At 42.4% G+C, this 20,675-nt stretch overlaps 8 protein-coding genes across 11 annotated transcripts in view; 6 read left to right on the top strand and 2 right to left on the bottom strand.

Moving 5' to 3' along the window:
- Window positions 1–232: 232 nt before the first annotated feature.
- On the top strand, window positions 233–1,372 carry LOC6610160 (39S ribosomal protein L17, mitochondrial). 2 transcript variants are annotated; one of them, XR_004361786.1, is made up of 3 exons: window positions 233–508; window positions 565–994; window positions 1,071–1,372. XR_004361786.1 is itself a non-coding variant. In XM_002034732.2 (2 exons), exons 1-2 carry the CDS (start codon window positions 311–313, stop codon window positions 895–897), a joined length of 531 nt encoding a protein of 176 aa, XP_002034768.1. In that variant the 5' UTR covers window positions 233–310; the 3' UTR covers window positions 898–1,053. The 2 variants fall into 2 exon arrangements, 1 of the variants encoding a protein (XP_002034768.1); XM_002034732.2 differs by lacking the exon at window positions 1,071–1,372 and having other exon boundaries at window positions 565–1,053.
- LOC116801122 (follistatin-related protein 1) lies at window positions 1,017–1,380 on the bottom strand. Its single transcript, XM_032718850.1, has 2 exons — window positions 1,152–1,380; window positions 1,017–1,095 (listed from the first exon to the last, which is right to left on the bottom strand). The coding sequence occupies exons 1-2, from the start codon at window positions 1,360–1,362 to the stop codon at window positions 1,049–1,051; spliced, it is 258 nt and encodes an 85-aa protein (XP_032574741.1). The 5' UTR covers window positions 1,363–1,380; the 3' UTR covers window positions 1,017–1,048.
- A 1,759-nt stretch (window positions 1,381–3,139) lies between these two features.
- On the top strand, window positions 3,140–5,696 carry LOC6610161. Its single transcript, XM_002034733.2, has 5 exons — window positions 3,140–3,249; window positions 3,594–3,833; window positions 3,938–4,075; window positions 4,156–4,335; window positions 4,481–5,696. The coding sequence occupies exons 2-5, from the start codon at window positions 3,617–3,619 to the stop codon at window positions 4,501–4,503; spliced, it is 558 nt and encodes a 185-aa protein (XP_002034769.1). The 5' UTR covers window positions 3,140–3,249; window positions 3,594–3,616; the 3' UTR covers window positions 4,504–5,696.
- LOC6610162 lies at window positions 5,684–8,896 on the bottom strand. Its single transcript, XM_032718849.1, has 2 exons — window positions 6,106–8,896; window positions 5,684–5,977 (listed from the first exon to the last, which is right to left on the bottom strand). Exon 1 carries the CDS (start codon window positions 8,703–8,705, stop codon window positions 7,581–7,583), a length of 1,125 nt encoding a protein of 374 aa, XP_032574740.1. The 5' UTR covers window positions 8,706–8,896; the 3' UTR covers window positions 5,684–5,977; window positions 6,106–7,580.
- Window positions 7,060–10,339, top strand: LOC6610163. The gene is made up of 5 exons (XM_002034735.2): window positions 7,060–7,147; window positions 8,886–9,372; window positions 9,446–9,583; window positions 9,940–10,152; window positions 10,213–10,339. Exons 2-5 carry the CDS (start codon window positions 8,901–8,903, stop codon window positions 10,233–10,235), a joined length of 846 nt encoding a protein of 281 aa, XP_002034771.1. The 5' UTR covers window positions 7,060–7,147; window positions 8,886–8,900; the 3' UTR covers window positions 10,236–10,339.
- Window positions 10,340–10,455: 116 nt separating this feature from the next.
- Window positions 10,456–12,173, top strand: LOC6610164 (mitochondrial import inner membrane translocase subunit TIM50-B). Its single transcript, XM_002034736.2, has one exon. It carries the CDS (start codon window positions 10,696–10,698, stop codon window positions 11,899–11,901), a length of 1,206 nt encoding a protein of 401 aa, XP_002034772.1. The 5' UTR covers window positions 10,456–10,695; the 3' UTR covers window positions 11,902–12,173.
- Window positions 12,174–13,312: 1,139 nt separating this feature from the next.
- LOC116801159 lies at window positions 13,313–15,612 on the top strand. Its single transcript, XM_032719118.1, has 2 exons — window positions 13,313–14,894; window positions 15,270–15,612. Exons 1-2 carry the CDS (start codon window positions 13,385–13,387, stop codon window positions 15,509–15,511), a joined length of 1,752 nt encoding a protein of 583 aa, XP_032575009.1. The 5' UTR covers window positions 13,313–13,384; the 3' UTR covers window positions 15,512–15,612.
- Window positions 15,613–17,027: 1,415 nt separating this feature from the next.
- LOC6610169 overlaps window positions 17,028–20,675 on the top strand; it is a 28,005-nt gene continuing 24,357 nt past the window's right edge. Inside the window, exons 1-3 of one of the 3 annotated variants that reach the window (XM_032719569.1) lie at window positions 17,028–17,315; window positions 17,747–17,900; window positions 17,957–20,612. In XM_032719569.1, coding sequence (XP_032575460.1) covers window positions 17,769–17,900; window positions 17,957–20,612 — 2,788 coding nt within the window. In that variant the 5' untranslated portion in view covers window positions 17,028–17,315; window positions 17,747–17,768. Of the gene's footprint in view, window positions 17,316–17,732; window positions 17,901–17,956; window positions 20,613–20,675 lie in introns of those variants that run through there. The other 2 variants (XM_032719567.1, XM_032719568.1) reach the window with 2 other exon arrangements.

Here is a 20,675-nt window from a genome sequence, read left to right on the forward strand (position 1 = left end):
TGGTAAAATTGAGAGGGATCTGTGATCGTTTATATTGGGAAATTTTTATTATATTCATATTTGTATTAATTTTATTTATTCGTAAATTAACAGAGCAGATCCCACTAATTCTAAACTTTTTTGTTTATTTCAAAACTTATCAAATTTTGATTCAAATTTATCTGTATGGCAGCCTTAGATGTTCACATTGCATGCCATAGTGTCGATAGATCAAGGCGCCAAAAGAGTATCGCTATCGATAAAAGGTCGCCAGCTGTTCGGCGAATGTTACGTGATTTCTTATTTGTAACATTGCTAAAACTCGAGTAAAATGAATCAAGCCGATGTAACAAAGCTCATGTCACAGCTGCGTATAGCGGTTAGACCCAACAAGCGCCACCTGAAGAATGCCGATGGCCCGGAAGGTCGGCTGCTGAAGCTGCGTAAGACCGTCACTGCGTTGGTGAAGCACGAGCGTATTGAACTGTTCTACAACCGTGCCGATGAAGCTCGTGGCTACGCCGAACTGGTAAGAGACCACCGGTGATACACAAAAGGTCCAACTACAAATTCGTCTCCTCGCAGCTCATTTCCAATGCCATACGCCATGGGGACCGACACCAAGCGACCATGGAACTGGCGGACTATTGGCTGCTGGAAAAGCAACTGGTTCATAAGCTGTTCAAGGTGCTGGTACCGCGCTATGAGAACTACAATGTGTCCTACACTCGCATGTACAAAGCCCCTCGGGAGTATCCCGGCATCTACTACAGGCGGTCTGTGCTGGAGCTTCGGGGCAATCCCTACCCTTCGCTGGCGGCGGATCAGTCTCAGAACCGGAATCTGCTGCACAATGTGCTTCTGGACGAGGCGAGAAAGGAGTTTAGGCGTCAGAAACTGTCGGAGTTAGTTCACTAACTAGCTCTATTCACCAGCCGCCTGTTTATTTAGTAGATTAGCAAGCAGTTTGTCGCTTAGAATTCACGTAAGACTTAAAAGCATCTTTATTATAAATGTATGTATACACAAAACTAATTGTTTGAATTAAGAGTTGAAATTATACAAATGACTAAAGTCTACTGACGTTGCAGTGATTGAAGTAATCCGGTTTCCAATCTACTGAGTTAGAGAATTAGCTTTCGAATGATTCAAATTCTGAACGGATAACTTACCCTTTCCCGTAAGGCAGGCATCCCGATGCATTTCACAAATGCTGTAGAAGAATTGGTGCTCATTTGTCGACGATGCGCAGACAGGCAGAAACGGATCACAATTTGTAATAGTACTACACCCCGAGCTGCTGCTCAATACTGGCAGAGATACAGACAGCGCAAGGAACACTATAATGTTGAAGATCAGGAACCAAGCCAAATAAATATTCATTTTGGACGAATTCGCAGATTTATCATTTACTAGCGTATTCAAATGACATCGTCACCAAAAAATGATTTCATAGCAGCAAACAGATTGGGAGCGAATATTTCTTCGCAGATCGATCTTTATATGTATATATTTATTTATTTTGAAATGTGATCCGTTAAAGTTCCTCTTTACGTTCCACTCGGTCACAGAATGTAAGTCCGAATTGGGCTGCCGACATGAACTGCCATCTAACAACTGATAAGCATTGGGGAACCTACGCGCTGATGCATACTAATTCGCTCATGTTCCAGAACCCCAAAGTTACCATGGAAACGAGCTCGGAACACTGACCAATGAATCAATGATAACTTCACCTCTATTTTTCACCGGAAGCTTTTGTTCGTTTCCTCCCAGACTTCGGTATGAATGGGGTTGCTCAACTGAGTGGAACCCAGCGTTCTTTGTAGTTTCGCGTACATTTAATCCGGCCGGTTCCGATATGTTTGTCAACTAGTTGCACTTTGCAGATGAAATGGTGTTTGGAGAGCATGTTTGATGGATTGCTAAAGCTCGAGTCAAATTCTTGAAGCCGTCACAGCTGCGTGTGGCGATCAGACCGTATGGTAAGATACCACCGGCTTTTACTACAGGTAGTCTGTGCAGGACCTATGATGCAATCCTCTTCTTCGCCAGTGGCGAAAGTAACGTTTAACTATATAAAGCCAAAGCCTGTAACTTAAAATGTTCAAAAAACCATTCACGGGGATTAATTACAAACTATTTAATTTTCGGATGTACATAAATGTTCCTTTATAAAGGATTTGCCTTGGTGCGTCATCAATTTCATGGTTTGAGGTGCGGCTGCAGAGCAGACTGACAGTATGAACACGTGACGCCGGGTCTCTTAATTACATTTGCATTATTAAATTTTATGACAGCTGTTGGACTCAATAACGCCTACGTACTGACCCCAGGCCGCTGGTTATGGGGTGTTGCAATCCCAATTAAATCCCCGCTACCTTTAACAGAATGGAAGCATTTGAATTTTGTGGCATAGAAGGCACAGATTTGAATCCTTTATAAATTATACTCAGAAACTTCAACAACAGGTGATTCCTAGTTTCAAAAATTAAGAACAATCTTGTATATGTATTCGGTAAAAGAAGTTCTTAACTTGCACCTGACATGTGGTATGTATTTATGTATGTATGTTGATGTCAAGACATGGGCGGTGCATCGGTGTGCCCGCTGAGGAGCACACGACGACCAACGAAGACCAATCGTAATAGGGTGGGGCTGGCATAGAGCTCCTAAGGAGCAGGGGTCTGCTTTTAGCAAATATTTCAGTGCGTCATACGTGGATAATGCAAATAGAACATTTTGACCGAACTAGCATTTCATTACATCACGTGAACGACTTCACGTATGTACGTGCGACATTTTCTTGCAGGACATTGTGAACTAAATGGTGGGGTTTCTCCTATAACTTTCTGTAAATAAACATTTTCGCTATCCCAAAGCAGACTTGGTTCTGCCTAGATTGTGGTCTACTGTATCCAGTTGAGCAGCATATAATTCCGGATAAAAATAGATTGTGAAATATTTATGTTTAGAACTTGCGCAGCTCATTGATAAAAGCCCAAGCGCCGCTGCGCACTCTCTCAGTAGAAACGGCCAAAAAGGACATGAAGGCGAAACTGGACGGGAAAAATCGAGAGAACAGGCTTCCTCATGAGCATAAAATCCTGCAAGATATTATACATGCCGTGGCCTTTTATGCTGCTGTTCTTATATCATTTCATTCAGTTTCGAAGAGTCGTGCAACGAGAGCAGTTGATAACATTTGTCCTTAAAACAAATTCTGCGCTGTGTCTGAGTCTGGAGTTTTTCCTGTGTGTATAACTTACGGTTGGTCTCCAATTTTATGGGCTGTGTGCAAGTGGGTTTTGAATAAAAGTATTAGTTTGCAAAACAGCAGGATAAACTGCGCCATAGTGAACTAGCAACCTGTGCCGAAAGGGAAAAATTGAGAAAAAATCCAAACTCATGAATATTGATGAATTTCCTTGGTGCAAATGTGTCGTGTGTGTGTGTATGTTGTATCAAACGGGCATGCCAGTTACAATGCAAAAATGTTATTTTCAATTCAAAATGATACATTATTGATCTGCTACATGCCATTTTTCTAACTACAATTCCCGTAAATGTATCCACCATATTTTTTCATTGAGGAATGGGTTGTTTTTTCGCAGTGGGCAGCAGCAGAAGTCGCACCATGAGAATTAATTGCAACGCGCTTTTCCTGGCATCGCTAGTGACTTGGTCGGGGGTGATGTGCAGCACGGTGCTGGGCACCACAGAGGGCCAGGAAACACCTTTGGCCCTTCCTGTGGCGGAGCAGACGCAGCCCACTACAGCCATACAAGGAGAAGTATGGGAGGAGGACGATCACGAAGTGCTTATAAGAAATGAACGTGGCACCAAGAGCGACGGTGAGTCGGGGGATGGTTGGGCCTTTAAGAGATATTGGGAGATTGGGAGTCTGCTCTACGACCAGGAGCTGCTTTAATACACTGTGCTACTATTTTTCCTCAAGGTCTGTCGTGTCGATATGGCAAGAATCCGTGGACTGAGTGTGACACCAAAACCAATACGCGTTCGAGAACATTGACATTAAAGAAGGGCGATCCAGCATGCGACCAAACGCGAACCATTCAGAAGAAATGTAAAAAAGGTAATAAGATAGGATAGGACTCTTCGTGTTCGCCTATAAGAAGGACTTATGCCAATTGTCATCCTCAACCCTTCCAACAGCATGTCGATATGAAAAGGGATCTTGGTCGGAATGTGCAACCGGACAAATGACTAGAGCTGATAAGTTGAAAGCGAGCAGTGATCCGTCCTGCGAAGCCACGCGGGTCATCAAGAAGAATTGCAAGCCTGGAAAATCCAAGGACAAAAGTGCCAAGGAGCAGCGAAAGAACAAAGATAAAGGTTAGTTGGCTAGTTGTGAATTTGAATAGCACATTGAAAGGTCAAAGGTGAATTGGTCTGCATTGATTTGGGGTTTTATCATACATAAATATGTTATATGTATTGCAAAGACCACTAAACCGAAATTTCTTCTATTTACATGCAGCTGCTCGCAAAGGACGCGTTTAAGTGATATCAAACTCGATTATTTTAAATTCCAGTGTTATTTTGTTTGACTCCAATGCAAATAACTAAAATTGATTTTTTTAATTCAAAACTGAAAAATCGTAACGACGTTAACTGTCTGCTATGTATACCCAAAGGCATTTAAATAAAATGCACACATTAATTAATGTTGTAGTTTGATTTACAAGCAAACGAAACGATAACCATAATATAAACGAAAGCTGTACGACGTAATAGAAACCTTGAGGAGTCTAACATATGTATGCAATGCAGAATAAAATATATTCATACAATACCATACCGACATAAATACCGACTTATTTAGTTTATTACCCAATGAAAATCATATGTACATCCAAGCCAACACCTAGTACCATTTTATCTGAAATGATGAAATCTGTAAGGGCAGTTGCCGTATTGAAATAAAGGATAAAGGATGGCTGTTGGATCCCCTTCATACATTTAGCAGAGTTCTTCTTCAATGGAATTTAAATAATATTAACCGTAAAATCGGAATGAAACCCAAATAAATAAGAAATACTGAAAACATTTTTTCATTCGCAGATAACAAATAAATAAAACACTTAGTGTAAATATTGTAAAAATAAAGACATACTGTAGAGGAAAAATTTCTGAAAGACGAAGAATGAGATGCGACGGTCTAAACACAGATCCATCGTAGTTGCAGTGTAGGCAATTGGCATTTTAAAGTAGTTTACAACTCACTTTTACCGGGTACAATTAACATATAAATTTGGAAGTATGATTCCCAAAACTAATATACAAGTCGAAATGCAGACATACTTACATACTTACATTCATATATATTCTGATCAAAAATTTACCATTTCGAAGACATGGTTTATCTTTTTAATAAACACGTACATATATAAACTTAGAGCGTTAACTACGAATTAATGTATCTATCTGTAAGCAGTTTTACAACCATACCCGTGCATTCACAGCTACGAACGACGAAGTCAAGAAGAACAACAGCTCAGTCACAGCATTCAAATTCATAGTATGAATTTCATACACATCATCCTTAGGGGCAGTTATCTCCTTTAATTCTTTGAGTTCCGCAAGGAACAGCATGAAGCCGACTCCCCCAAAGTGAAGTGAAATTTGTTTACGTACGTATACAACACAAGAAAAAGTAAATGAACTTTAATAAATACAGATATTATGAAATAAAACACTCTACCATTTTAATACAAGTAAGCTTTATGGTTTATGATTATCAATTTCGTTCCCATTGCTGGAATATCTTTCGGGTTGTTTGTTATGCCTCGCTTTTAACTGCGTGCTAGCAGTTCCCTTTTCCTGAGGAATGACCATGCGCACTTCGACTTTCGTGGGATAAAAATGGTAAATCCGGCTTTTCCTTAAAGCTACCAAATGATGTAGATAGGCATCCCACAGTACGGGCTCCAGTCGGTGAATATGGAAACTAAAAAATTAAAACTAGGTCCCCGTTCTTACGCATATATACACAGGTACGTGGGTGTTAATTAATTACTTTAAAACATTAAGGAACTTCGATTGGCATTTAACAAGGAAACTAACATCATATTGTTATACAAATAAAAGTTGCTAATTTCTTACTCGTAATTCGAAACCTTTCTCGGTTCTTTTTTATGCCATACTATCACTTTAAAGTGGTTTTAACCAACATGCATACATTTCGTTTTTTTTTTCGTTTTCCTCGTCTGCGTCCGCTCTTTGTTTTTTAACCAAAGTAAATCTGACTCAGGGAAGTCACTCAAAACATGTTTGCCTGAGCTCTCGTATTCCAAATGGAACTCCGGGAAAAATATATGCTCAAAAGTGGCTCAAAACTGTATCTATTCGTATTTTGATATACACAATAATAAAACTGCTCGAAGAACTCCAATCTGTTACACAATGCCTGGTCATTGTTTACATTTAGCTCACTTGTGTGCTTATGTGCACCCATACACACCCATGTGTAGATAAAGGATGGCTTATCTTATCACTGACGAAACAGCGGAGCATGCAAGAATGCTGTTTGTCTTTGTCCATTGGCTTCGATTAAGTAGTCGAAAAGGAAAACGGTAAACGGAATGCATAACTTTGCCCTCTCACTCCCTCTAATCGGACGGAAGAGTCGGACGTTATGACCTGTCCTGATTTGGAGAAATCTTTTCTATATTTCATTTATTTCGCTTACTTCCCTACTTCTTTCAAATGCACTAATGCGAAAAACATTATTTTTTTCAAATTAAATGGTCAAGTGTGCTTCTAATGAAATCCATAGTCTCCATACATACATATCTGCAGTCGGCAAAAAAGGAGGCACATACTCGTAGAAATTTTTCATCGCTCTGTATATGGATTTGTAAATGGTATAAGAAGCATATATCAGTATCAGTTCTCTTCCCATTCCCGCTCTCAGTGCGCTCTCTCGGTTGAGCAGTTTTCGAGCCTCTCGAGTTCGAGTTCACCGAGTTCGAGTTGCGGCGGTTCGCCCACTCAGTTTGCCCACAGCTCTGAATGCGAGCGTAACGATCGCAAGGCGCCTGTCTTGCAGTGAAGTGCATTTTCTCAAGCCGCTTCCTCGATTTGTATTTGGTTGGACAACAGCCCATAACTTGAACCCGTCTTTAATGCCCGTATCTCTGCGAGAGTGAGTTTCCAATGGCGATTTGCCGAGTGCGCGTGTGCAGGGCACCCTTTCCTTCCTGCTGTCGTCCGGAGAGTATTCGCGTTGAGTGGAACAGCCGTATAAGAGTGGTTGGGCTAGCGGATTTAAAGGAATGTGGGTGCTGTGCCTTTAAGTTAGGACTCCTTGTGAAGGGATACGCAGAGCAGCGGCTGGATCGCAAGTTATTTCTAAAAATATATGGAAATTAATGGGGAAGATATACGAAATGTATCTGGACGAAAACTCATATGCTCGCCAGATGTTTAGCTTGAGTAAAAACTTCAGATTCCTTAAAATTTCCGTTCTTATTATTTATTATTTCTGCTTTAGCGCAGGTTTTAATCAGAACTTTTTCCCTTAATATAATTTGTTGTGTGTATTTGCTCAATGTTCGGCTCTCCCAGATTTTCTGTTTTTAATTTTTTCCCTTTTCTTTTTTAATAAGAAAGTTTTGAAGTTTGATTACATTCTTTCCTATATCTTTCGATTCTATAAACTTTACATATTGGTCTAGACGCGTGGTTCCATCCAATTGAGAGTAAACTATTCGATTTCTTATATTAAGTTGCTCTTCCGGTGGCTCAGACACACAAGCTGAGAAACGAGAAGTTTTAAAAAACACACTATCCGGACAACTAGACATACTTTCGAAATCTGCTGTTTGCCGTTTTTTGCATAGGAAGGCTTTTTGTTTTTTGGTCAAATTGTAAAAATATTTGCTTTTCTTTAGGTGGGCTTTTGACTTCGCTTTTTCGTTGGCAATAACTATTTTTGTAAGACTTCTGGACATCTTTGTCCTGTAATTATCGAAATTAATCGGGGTGCGCAACAAGATGTGATAACCTGCGTTCGTCTGAAAAATCTCAGATAGTTCGCCATCATTCAGCAACAAAATGTTTCTCTCAAAGACGAAAGACGTTTGTGTAAGGCTCAAGGGGCCCAAGTCACCGCCATGCCGGGCGGAGCAGCAGTCGGAGATCATTTTTGCCAATTCAGCAAACTCACATTTGCCTGATTGAATTAGATCCCTCGCATGCATTATCTTATTTAGCGCTTCCTGCCTCGTTCTCCTTACCACCCGTTCACGATATGAACTACACCTGTCCGATTCGTTGTGCTTCACCAGGATGTGTCTGCAGCGGAGCGTGCATTTGTCATTGAACTCAGGGTAGTCCCCAAGAACGGCGCCCCAGGCATTCCTATTCTTTTCTCGGTAGGGGCTTGGAGGCAGTGTGAAATATACCTTCCTGGTAATTGTGTCGTAGAAGTAGCACTCCTTGGTACTGTGAGCAATTCGCTCTTCCCATCCAAGGGGCAGCTTGTTAGGCCTCTCAGAATTATGACGTTCGCCAGTTAGGATCGAGAGCCCACTGTCCGCATCACCATAGGAGTCGCTTTTAACGTTATCACTCGAATATTTACTTTTTGAGCTCGCGTCTAACCAACCCCAAGAGTGGTCCCAAGTTTGCTGATCTCCATTTTGGCCATCTTCTATTTTAAATATATCAAACTTGTATAGCGCCGGCTTCATGGTGTTCATGTTTGCACAAACCAGACGGTATGGGTATTTATGTGTTAAGTATAGATACTGAATAGGTTACTGCTTTGAGCCAAAGTCTCAAAGAAAAATAAAGCAATGCAATCTTGTTTGTTTTACAGCTCGGTTTTAAAGCATATACTTTTAATTATGTTTTATTTTCATGCTTTTATTGTTTTTTAGGTTTCCGAAATAGTTATGAATCTTATACTGGCTGTAACCACGGCTCTGCACCTAGTTTTGGTGGTATTGGCGCACAATCCGTTGTCAATTCGTGGCGAAAGCCTTTCTGATGGCATTCGTCTGGTCATGGAAAAGAGGTCGGGCGATGTAGTACACATTCGTCCAGCTCGGGGCACCCTGGAGGACGAAACAGTCGCATCCACATCTACAACAAAAAGTGACACCCACCGCACCAGGAATAATCGTAAGCCGAACAAGCCGCAAGAGCACTCTCAGCAGGTTGGGGCCCACAAGTCGGGATCTAGAAAACTAGTGGTTGCGGAAAATGGCGGGGCACTGTCATCACAGCTACCACAACCAAATCACAAACAAGGCCACAAGAACACTGATAAGCAACAACGAGGAGGAGGATCCAAGCAGCAGCGAGGACATGGCCAACATCATGGAGGCAATAGGAAAGGGCCTAAGGCAGCGACTCCAGAGAATGGTAAGCCTTAGGACTGCCACGACAGAATTCAGATAGTTTTTAAACGCACAGTCATATCTATGCTTTTTAACAGGATCGACTTGCCGATACGCAAAGAGCGCTTGGTCCGATTGCGATCACAAGACCAACATGCGTTCACGAGTCCTGTCCCTAAGGAAAGGAGAGCAAAACTGCTTGTCCACGCGGACCATACAAAAGAAGTGCAAGAAAGGTGCGCGCGTTAACTTCTATATACATAATAATCCTCCACAGCGCCTCCCCAAGAGGGAAACGTAGTAGAATCGAGCATTCCCATAAAAGAGCCAGGGGGTGTCATTGCCGGCTTATTAGGCCCAAAGGTCACAAAAGTCAAAAATCACTCTTGTTGACCCATATACAAGAATGCTTCCTTCTGGGGAGGATTGTGCTCTCTTCGGCCCACTTTGGGTTCTCCCCGCCACAGACTCGTTTCGTTCTCTGGGAAATACTGCAGTTCCTGTTCCTAACAATGCAGCGAGTGCATCCTTCTTCATTACAGCAAATACTTTTCCGAAATTAATTTGAAATTTTGCGTACTTCCTTTGGTAGGCTGCCGCTATGAAAAGGGTGAATGGTCTCAATGCGTCGGAGGACAAATAACCAGAGAGGATAAGTTGGAACCAGAGGCAACTGGCGGAAGTGATCAAAACTGCAATCCTGTGCGCACCGTCAGCAAGAAGTGTAAAGTAAATGGCAATTCGAGTGGAGGAAAACAACACGGGCAGAGTCGTCGGACAAAAGAGCAAAAGCAGAGGGATAAGGGTAAAAGTGGAGAATTTAACCGTTTTGTGGAAAGTTTGATCCAATTTTCTCTCTTTACAGGAGCCGGTCGCATTTCGTCTTGATAATGAAAATTATTTATTTTATACGTATACGGAAGCAACATTTGTAATATTAAATAAGCAATTTTCAAACGCTAGCCCGTACGGACTACAAGAACAACAATAAAGAATTGGTTTTATTCAGAGCCTTCTTAAGGCTAAATGAAAGTACTTTTTAGAAATTCTTGAAACAAAGCTCTGAGAAACCCCAATACCGCGAAAATCTCCACAAAATGAGACCTGTTGCTGAGTAATCAAACTGTTAGAACTGTTAGTTGGCTCTGAGTTTTTATTTAATATTAGACGCGACAGTAAAATAACCGTCTGCGACAAAATTGAATTAAGATTACACAAAAGAAAACGTTACCTCTAACTCGGCTGGGTAACATAAAGATGTTAAATTTAACAGTGTTTCTTTACTTAACTGCAAGACCCCTTTAAATTCATCGATCTTTCGAGAGCCAGACAAATCTTCAAGTTACCAATGTCTTTAATAGCCATTGAACGGATGTTATGTGGCTGGCCCAAGTTTTGCCGCAAACTGACCTCCGGCTTGCGTCGCGCACTGGTCAAGCAGCCCCGTACAGGCGAAGATGTTGGAAGACCCGGAATGGATATTGGGCGCTTTTCGTGCCTTGGACTCCGTGTGAGCCTCAGCAATGCATCCGTCGTTTACGTTGGCCACCGACACTACTCGACGTACGAGAAGACGTCTACGCAAATTTTAACGAAGCTCTTTCCACAAACCTCTGAGGAGAACGACGAGGAGAGTCGTGCGCGGCGGAAACTTGAGGAGGAGGAGGAGCTGAAAGAATTGGAGCGGGCATTCAGGCGGATGAAACTGGGCTTTGGGCTTTTCGGCATAGGAAGCTTGTTGTTCTCGTTTTGGGCTATATATTTCTATGGAAGGCCGTCCTTGGATGAGCACGGAAATGAAGTAATCGACGAATTCAGTGGTCTGCCACGGATGCAGCAGGTTATGTGGCGGACATGGAAGTCGGTGAACCGCTTTCAACGGTTTTTCAAAGAGCCGTCGAGAAAAAAGCTGCTTCCTGATCCCCTTCAGCCCCCCTACGTGCAGCCGGCGTACACTCTGGTACTTGAGATTAAGGATGTGCTGGTACATCCCGATTGGACCTACGAAACAGGATGGCGCTTCAAGAAGCGCCCTGGCGTTGACTTGTTTTTGAAAGAATGTGCTAAGTACTTTGAGATCGTTGTTTACACGGCGGAGCAAGGAGTTACTGTGTTCCCGCTGGTCGACGCACTTGATACGAACGGCTGTATTATGTATCGCCTGGTTCGCGACTCTACGCACTTTGATGGAGGGCACCACGTGAAGAATCTTGACAACCTCAACCGAGACCTAAAGCGAGTGGTTGTCGTAGACTGGGATAGAAATGCCACCAAGTTTCACCCCTCGAATTGCTTCTCGATCCCGCGGTGGAATGGAAACGACAATGACACTACCCTCTTTGAACTTACGTCGTTTCTTAGTGTTCTAGCAACCAGTGAGATCGACGATGTGCGAGATGTACTGCACTACTACAATCAGTTCAGTGACTCGTTATCCCAGTTCCGAGAAAACCAGCGAAAGCTGGGTGAGCTAATGTACGCCGAGGAGGTGGAAAAAACTAGCAAGACTAGGCCTGTTGTCAAGAACTGGACCCGTGGCTTCATAAATCATTAAAAAACTTTGCGCGTTTGATGTGCCCTTTAAATACTGTTGATTCACCCAAAAATTACATTAAAACTTTCAAAAAAATATTCAAGTGCTAGCATTTTACAACGTCTACCTACTAACAGTAGTTAGTTTTTTGCGTATTCTGTTGAAAAAAAGTCTGAAAACATCACATTTCCAATATGCCGCACTACTTAATTTTTAGTCCGTTAAAACTGTTCACACATGAACACGAATATATTTAAAGACTTACAATTTTGGGCTCCGTTCATATCTTATGTAAATGAATCGAGAGCGATAAATTATATTTAGGATTTTGTTATCTAAGGCGACATGGGTGCATTGCTCAAAAACATGTGCACACCACATGAGTCAGTCACTTGAGATCGTTCCCCGCCTCCTAAAATAGTCCCTTAGTGGGAGACCACAGATAAGGTCCTCGCCGCTCAAGATAGGCAGATGTGCCCGAGCGTGGGACCTCGATAAGGCGGGGACTATTTACTTAGGCCTCTGCGTAGGCCATTTACTTTAAGATGCGATTCTCATGTCACCTAGTTAAACCGAAGATATTTCCAAATAAAATCAGTTTCTTACAAAAACTCAACGAGTAAAGTCTTCTTATTTGGGATTTTACATTTGGTCCTTCGAGCCTTTAATCGACTCTGCAGTTTCCCCCTACCAAAGGTAAGGAACTCAGAGAAAGGCCAGCTCCTTTAAGCATCTTACAGCTAAAGGTAGCAAAAATAAGTGACTCTTGTTTCCCCCTACCAAAGGTAAGGAACAGAGTATAAATATAAAAAGCAAAAAGATACAAAAGAATCTTTTATGTTTTAAAACAAGCACCTTATAGTCTATAGCTAAAGGTTGCTTTGTGTACCATTATAAATTGTGGTAAGGCGTGCTTGAGGCCATACATCAGCAATTGTGAAATTAAAAAGTGCATAACAAAAGTGCCTTATAAATGCTCTAATAGCATTAAATCAGCTCATAAATAGAGTGCAGTGTATATGCCATAAGAGCATAAATTAAATAAAAAGTGCCTGAAAACAGTGCCTTATAAATGCTCTAATAGCATTAAATCAGCTCATAAATAGAGTGCAGTGTATATGCCAAAAGAGCATAAATGCCGAAATAAATGGCTAAAAAACAAAAAATCTGACTGGACTACAAAAATAATAAAACGTGCCAAATAAAAAAAAAAAAAAAAAAAAAAATCATCTTTAAACATCGACGGAGCCTTAAAGAAGAGAAGGAAGTCAAATTCAAAGGAGCCTCTACCAGCAGCAGAAGCAGCAACAACAGCAGCAGCAGAAGCAGCAACAGCAGTAGCAACAGCAGCAACAACAGCAGCAACAGCAGCAGCAACAACAACGACATCAGCTAAGTCAAAACAAGAATTTTCTGTTTATCCAAACACACATATATATATAAATACATATAAAATACATATACACGTACTATATATATTAAGAAATTACAAAAAATTTTCAAAATGATGTCAGAAAAGACTATTCAATTCCTTAAGAAGCAGTCCGAAATTATTTTGGAAATTAGAAAGTTGGAAGTAAAACCAACATTAGCAGATGTAGAAATTCTAAAATTAAATGAGCTTCAAAAATGTTTCATTGCTAATCATAGCAATTTGTTAAAGATCGGCGTTGTCGATCATGAATATTTTAACGCGAAGCAGTATGATTTAATAATGATGGTGTTAGAAAAAATTAAAAATAAAAATGAAAAAATTAAGGGCGAGTCGGTAGAAAACACTTTCCCTAAATCAAACACTGTCCCTAAATCAAACCCTCCCCCTACATTAAACCTTGAAATGTGTGGTCACCCTGAAAAAGAGGGTATAGCACAAAACAACGCTTTAAAAGTAGAGCAGGCATTTCGAAATAATGTTGGCCAATTTCGAGTATATCTAGAAGATACGTCTAAACTAATAGACAGTAGTCCAGATTTCCTTAAAATAAGGAAAAATAAAATTGAATTTTTATGGCATAAAATAAATAACCTGATTGAACAGGTGAATAGTCATTTTGAGAGCTCGCTATTCGAAGAAGAAATTAGCGAACTTGAATTTGACAAACAAAATATTCTTACAGCCATTAATAGTCGACTCAGTGGCACAATAAATAAAGCTGAAATGTCGACGGTTGTTAAGGCGGAGGAGTTACCAACCCTGCCTAAAATACAGATTCCCACTTTCTTTGGTGATTCCAAAGAATGGGATCTTTTTAATGAACTCTTTACAGAGCTCATACATGTGAGAGAGGATCTCAGTCCTTCTCTCAAATTTAATTATCTAAAGTCAGCATTAAAAGGAGAAGCCAGAAATGTGGTTACTCATTTACTGCTCGGCTCTGGAGAAAATTATGAAGCCACTTGGGAGTTTTTGACCAAGCGATATGAGAATAAAAGAAACATATTCTCAGATCATATGAATAGGCTTATGGATATGCCAAATTTAAATTTAGAATCCAATAAGCAAATAAAGACATTTATTGACACGATTAACGAGTCAATTTATATTATAAAATTAAAGGCACAATTACCAGAAGATGTGGATGCAATTTTCGCTCACATAATTCTTCGGAAATTCAATAAAGAATCACTCAATTTATATGAAAGCCATGTTAAAAAGACAAAAGAAATACAGGCACTTTCTGATGTCATGGACTTTTTAGAGCAAAGGCTCAATTCTATATCATCATTCTCACAGGAAGTAAAACCTGTAAAGAAAATGATTAATAATAACAAGAATATTAATGCAATACAAGAAAATATAACGATTGCAGCGCAGCTTGAAAAGGACAGGATTGATTGGCATTTTATTCCCCCGGCAGGACCTCACTTCGGAGGTATTTGGGAAGCTGGAGTTAAGTCAATGAAATACCATTTAAAGCGTATAATCGGCGACACTATTTTGACTTACGAAGAAATGTCAACTCTTTTATGTCAAATAGAAGCATGCTTAAATTCAAGGCCATTATACACTATAGTTAGTGAGAAGGACCAACAAGAAGTTTTAACACCAGGTCATTTTTTAATTGGAAGACCACCTTTAGAAATAGTCGAACCAATGGAAGATGAAAAAATCGGAAATTTGGATAGGTGGAGACTTATCCAAAAAATGAAGAAAGATTGCTGGGTAGAGTTAGAAAAGAAAAGTAGTTGGTTGTTTAAGGTTCCTGCGAATTCAAAAGTCCGTCTGCAATGTACTGGCTCTCAAATTGAATTGTTTGATTTGCCTCAGCAAGGAGTTTTAAGCATTGCGCCATATTGTACGGCAAGAACCGACGATAAAATTCTAGTTGCCCACCATAACATTCAGTCCGAAAGTGAAGAATTATTATCAACACCTTATATAGGAGAAGTTAGTGAAGTGCCGAAGATTATTTGGGATCCGCTGAAACTATCAATATTAAATCATACTGAGGAATTTGAACGATTGAATAATGAAATTAAATTTATGAAAGAGAACCATCAAAAATTGAAAGATTTACATTTCCATCATATTTCCGGACATGCTGGATTAATTATTGCCTTAATACTAATGATAGTATTAATAATATATTTCATACGGAATGTGCTGTGCAACAAAGAATGCAAGCAATAACCTTTGCAGGTCCGTTGCCAGTACTATAAATATCAATAGTAAATAAACAATAAAATAATATAACAAATAAAAATATACAGTCCACTATATCGTTGTTTAATAGAAAATGTACTTCTACATAGAAAAAGCAAAATGTTTAAAATAAGTTAATTGAGTACAAATTGTTGAATTAAAAATAATATAAACCATAATTGTAATCCAATAAAATTAAAAGCCAGAAAAACTAGGCCCATTGAAATCTTAGTTGCAAAATAAATGAACATATATCAAATAAATACAGTCCACTACTGTTATAAATGCAACTAATGTACATCTCAGCTTTGCTGGCCCTTTGGCAGAATGTTCACACATGAACACGAATATATTTAAAGACTTACAATTTTGGGCTCCGTTCATATCTTATGTAAATGAATCGAGAGCGATAAATTATATTTAGGATTTTGTTATCTAAGGCGACATGGGTGCATTGCTCAAAAACATGTGCACACCACATGAGTCAGTCACTTGAGATCGTTCCCCGCCTCCTAAAATAGTCCCTTAGTGGGAGACCACAGATAAGGTCCTCGCCGCTCAAGATAGGCAGATGTGCCCGAGCGTGGGACCTCGATAAGGCGGGGACTATTTACTTAGGCCTCTGCGTAGGCCATTTACTTTAAGATGCGATTCTCATGTCACCTAGTTAAACCGAAGATATTTCCAAATAAAATCAGTTTCTTACAAAAACTCAACGAGTAAAGTCTTCTTATTTGGGATTTTACAAAAACAGTTTTCTGATTTGGCATTTAAAGTGGATTGCCCTGCGGAACGTCAATGCAGATGTCAGTGGTTGATGCCTCCTTGAAGGTAACAGTGCACCCACTAGGCGGATACATAGCCGTAATGTTGTGAAAAATGTTGTGTTACGGTTTTATACGAATGCAGGATTCCAGGAATACTCAGTCCAGCACGAGCACGCAAGCTCAGCAACATGTTGCTTCCATGTGATGGTGTGCGTGAGCACGTGCCAAAAAACTACTACACATGTGTGTACTCTTGAAGGAATGTTTCCACAATCAACAACTAGGCACTTCACACCACTAGGTGAGTCATGCGCAGTGCGAACACTCAGTTGGCAAAAGTAAACGGATCATCTGTACTGTATGCCTTCCGTATAGTTACTTCTGATGCAGATTTTGATTCTGGCGAGGGTTCGTGGCTGGACCTCTTCTCCTTATGTTGCAAGCACACGAGGTTGCCCCCATGGCGATTCGGTGGTGGAAGTATACTGCGGATGTGCGGATGTGGAAACGTCAAACGGGCGAGCCAGGGCGCAGGCGTCGGGTTCATTTGGCACTTTGTCTGGTACTCTCCCACAACGGCGTCCTACAATCTCTTTGGCTCAGCATCCTTGTAAGCTGTTGTCGGAGCAATCTGGGCATGGGGCAACTGAAAGGAAAGCAACTTTTCCATTCACGAGCGCACAAGCCGCAGGAATCGCGAGCGCATACAATTCAGTTCGGCTTTAACGTAATGGACGGAAGGTTTGAATATCGCTTCTCGCCTCAGTTGTACAGATAAAGTCCCACTGCACGCAATAGGAGGGCACTTGGAAGATACAATACAACGGCGAGCAGTGTGTGTGTATATAAGGTTGAATGCTTACGATTGGGAATAAGTGACAAAATATTGCAACTATGACCTGAACGCGGGCCAGATTCGTGGCACACTTAACTTGGAACTTCGATGCCAGTCGGATGGATTTCTACTCTCAAGCCGTGTTATAATGCCTCAAGGATTCCGCCCTCTTGCCACAGACAATGAGCAGGTGCGTGTGCAGTTAAACTAATAAAATTGTAGTGGGCCCACCCTACCTACACAGTTGTGCCCATTTGCTCTAATTTGTGTATTTGTTACCAATGCATATGTTTGGCTCAACAAACCATGTGTAGTAATTTGGCGAGGGGAAGCTTTAGACTAAATGCATTGACTGCGTATCCTTCACTGCCACACCCTAAAGTGACTATGCTATCACTCACTCGCAGGGGGAAATGACCCACAATCATAACAATAAAGATACAGATGAGAAGAGCCTGCATGTACCTATTTTATGGAATGACTGATAACCAATGTTTTTTTGAAATGCATGACACACTTTCAATTAAAAGCAATTAAGTGCTGTAGTTAAGTCACACACATTTTCAATGGCACTATCTGCAGATTTCAGCCGGATTGGCCCTTTAAAATCCTATTTTCTAGATTCGCCTGTAATCTATAAAAGATGGCAACTGAAACCTTTCTGGACCTGACTTATGAGAGGGGCAAGGTGTCCAAGAGGTCACTGCGACCAAAGCTATTAAAATTGACAGATGTGACGATACCGCACCGAAGTCGGAAGAAAAACAAAGTTAAGGTGAGTTGTCAGTTGTGAGAGGGGAACGACATTTGAGCAACTAGATCTTCTTTCAGACCAAAGACCGATCAGCCACATCCGTGCGCGAGAGGATCTATGATGATCCTGCCTACACAGAGGACATAAGCCACTTGGCGAATCCCATGCGTCGCAGTAGCATTTCCGGGAAATCCTTTTTGGAACACAAGACGAGGTCAGATACGGGCGGCCAGCCATCATCCAGCAGCCTACTGACCAAGAACCAGCTGACCCAGGAGCTGCATCAGTATGTCCCAGGAAAGCAGGCCAAGATCAAACAACACCATACAGCCACAATAGCTTCCGGCAGCACCGCCATCAGCATAAACTACGAATGTGATTCGAGCAGCACCGACAACGAGGCCCAGGAACCAATCCAAACCAAAGGTGGTATGACCCGCAGGGTGCGCAGCTTAGAGCGCAATCTGGCCGCCGCAGGCTCCGAAAGGGCGGAAAAGAAGGGAACTCAGAAGCGCACCTCGAAGCAAAAGCGGAATCTTAGCCTGGACAACAATCGCCATCAGGCCGCAGGGCATCCGAAGCGGGAGGCGGGATCTGTTGCTAAAGTCGGTCACGATGCTGATACACGAGTCCGCAAAGAGCGAAATCGGAAGTCCTACGGCGAGATGGGTCCGGATGGTGGCGTCCCAACCGAGGTCAGTGAGTTAGATGACGGGTACTCTGCTCGCGGTTCCGCGCAGAGTTCAGCCTGCACCTTACCGGTAGAAGCAGCCGCCGACGCGGCAAAAGTTGCTATTGGCAAACGGTTCCTGCGCGGCGAGATTGGAATTAAAAGCTTTAACTACTATCTACTTAAGGAGGGCTTAAAGAGCTCCAAAAAACTAGTGGACCAACAGCGAACCCCAGCTGGCAGTGGCAGTGTGGAGTCACCTCTGAAGGCCGAAAAACGACATTGCCGCAGCGAGGAAAACATCTACGAGGAGATCTTCTTTAAGGACACTGCCAACGCGGTGAGCTCGTCGGCAACAGGAGTAGCCACCGGCATGGCGATGCCCGTTGCTCTGACAATGTGTGATCAAGAGACGCACAGCCTGGAAAAAGGAGCTCATCCGCATGGAATAAGCGCCACCAATCCCGCATTTGCAGACTGCGAGTATTGTATGGAGCAATGCAGCAAGGAAAACTGCGAATATTGCTTGGCCCAAGTTGAACAAGTAGCAAGTAAAAAACTGAAGGCTGGGCAAACACAGGAAGAGCAGTACCTCAACCAAGGACATAGGAAAGACAACACAATGGATTCGCGGCCTAGTGGCTCGGTGGTCGAAGTGCCGACCGCCCATATACTAGAGTTCCAGTCGTACAACCCAAACAATCCAGGCGTTTACAAAATTGAGACGACTCCGGTAGCCATAACAGGAGACTATAACCCGATTCTACAATTCCAGCAGTCTTCTGCTACCACATCGACCTCAGCTACCACCACGCCTAGTGAACCCCAGATTTATGGTGGATACTACCTGCCCCATGCGAACCAGAGGCCATACCACTCGCCAGCTGTTAATAGCCAGCTGCCAAATCACTATGCCGTGGGTGGCAGTCTGCTCTTGGCCCAGGTCACGGGGGCCACTCAAGGGTCCGCCACTCCGCCTCGGCGACCCCAGCAGCACTTCATAGTGGGATATCAGAACGGAGGAGGTTTGTCCGCAGGTGCGACTTCCTTACAGCGCTTTAACACGAAGTCCTCTTCCTCGAGCGACTCGTTTCCCTATCACAAATATAATACCATGGCGCGGCTGGAGGCAAATGTGTTAGCAGCTCCTGCCACTGGGGATCTTTACTATGCGGTCAGTGGGACGCAGCCACTGCATCCGCTTATGTATGCTGCCAATAGACCCATTGGAGGATCCCAGATACTGGTGGATCCCTACGATCCGCAGATGTACAAGAGCGACTCAAAGGCATCCATTCTCAGCGAGTTCTCCCTTCGCAGCAGCGACAACTCTCAACGCTACGCTCGGCATCCTCATCGGCGACATGGCGGGCGCGTCAGTGATTCCAGTCTCTTTTCAGTGTACTCGAACTCTGGCCAAAGGCGGTACTTTGGGAGCTCGGAAGGCAGGTTCGGATACGATTGTAGACGCTGCAGTCTGGATGGGGTCATCGGAATGAGTACTGCGACTGGAGGGTCTATGATGGCTCCCGATAAGTGCAGCTACTCGGACAACTGCCGGTTCGAGTGCCGAAACTGCGACTGCTCATCAAATTACTTTAGCTCAGACTTCGATGATGTTTACGGATCAATAGCGCGGGGAGGGAGCAGCGGAATCCCGCGGAAAACTGCAGCGGGGACACTGCCATCAAGCACACAAGACGATAACGTTGAGCGACTGGAAACCCCACCAGCGTCGATGGAGCAGCAGCAGTACGCGGACCTAAAACAGAACAAGTACGCCCAAGATTTCTTTAAGCATGTTAACGACGTAAAACGTAGCATTTACCAGTCGGAAATGAAGAGAAACAATAGCTTGGAGTCCTCAAGGAGTGGTCCAAGAGCTGGTGGCAGCACAAAAAGCAATGTCAAAGGAAGTCCCAAGCGGGCCGCCTCACAGGAAACTAGACTAGTAACTACTCTTCCGCTAAGCAGGAGTCGGCTTTCTGCCGGGGTAAAGCCCACACCTGCACCAAGGACCAGTCTCCAGGCACAGACTCCTTTACCGGAGACTACCGTCGCAAGTAAGTACACCTTTTGTGGAATTCAATTGTGCACCACTGTAAATAACGCTTGAATTATTCCTA

Source organism: Drosophila sechellia, chromosome 3L (assembly GCF_004382195.2).
Source record: "Drosophila sechellia strain sech25 chromosome 3L, ASM438219v1, whole genome shotgun sequence".
Lineage (NCBI taxonomy): Eukaryota > Metazoa > Arthropoda > Insecta > Diptera > Drosophilidae > Drosophila > Drosophila sechellia.

Excerpts from the sequence above, each read along its gene's own strand:
- LOC6610161 (XM_002034733.2), top strand. The coding sequence starts at position 3,617 with ATGAGAATTAATTGCAACGCGCTTTTCCTGGCATCGCTAGTGACTTGG. Across the intron at positions 3,834-3,937 it reads ACGTGGCACCAAGAGCGACG|GTCTGTCGTGTCGATATGGC; the intron begins GTGAGTCGGGGG and ends TTTTTCCTCAAG. Across the intron at positions 4,076-4,155 it reads TCAGAAGAAATGTAAAAAAG|CATGTCGATATGAAAAGGGA; the intron begins GTAATAAGATAG and ends CCCTTCCAACAG.
- LOC116801159 (XM_032719118.1), top strand. The coding sequence starts at position 13,385 with ATGATGTCAGAAAAGACTATTCAATTCCTTAAGAAGCAGTCCGAAATT. Across the intron at positions 14,895-15,269 it reads AAGGCCATTATACACTATAG|TTAGTGAAGTGCCGAAGATT; the intron begins TTAGTGAGAAGG and ends ATATAGGAGAAG.
- LOC6610163 (XM_002034735.2), top strand. The coding sequence starts at position 8,901 with ATGAATCTTATACTGGCTGTAACCACGGCTCTGCACCTAGTTTTGGTG. Across the intron at positions 9,373-9,445 it reads GGCAGCGACTCCAGAGAATG|GATCGACTTGCCGATACGCA; the intron begins GTAAGCCTTAGG and ends GCTTTTTAACAG. Across the intron at positions 10,153-10,212 it reads GCAAAAGCAGAGGGATAAGG|GAGCCGGTCGCATTTCGTCT; the intron begins GTAAAAGTGGAG and ends CTCTCTTTACAG.
- LOC6610162 (XM_032718849.1), bottom strand. The coding sequence starts at position 8,705 with ATGAACACCATGAAGCCGGCGCTATACAAGTTTGATATATTTAAAATA.
- LOC6610164 (XM_002034736.2), top strand. The coding sequence starts at position 10,696 with ATGTCTTTAATAGCCATTGAACGGATGTTATGTGGCTGGCCCAAGTTT.
- LOC116801122 (XM_032718850.1), bottom strand. The coding sequence starts at position 1,362 with ATGAATATTTATTTGGCTTGGTTCCTGATCTTCAACATTATAGTGTTC. Across the intron at positions 1,096-1,151 it reads TGCCTGCCTTACGGGAAAGG|ATTGGAAACCGGATTACTTC; the intron begins GTAAGTTATCCG and ends CTAACTCAGTAG.
- LOC6610160 (XM_002034732.2), top strand. The coding sequence starts at position 311 with ATGAATCAAGCCGATGTAACAAAGCTCATGTCACAGCTGCGTATAGCG. Across the intron at positions 509-564 it reads CTCGTGGCTACGCCGAACTG|CTCATTTCCAATGCCATACG; the intron begins GTAAGAGACCAC and ends GTCTCCTCGCAG.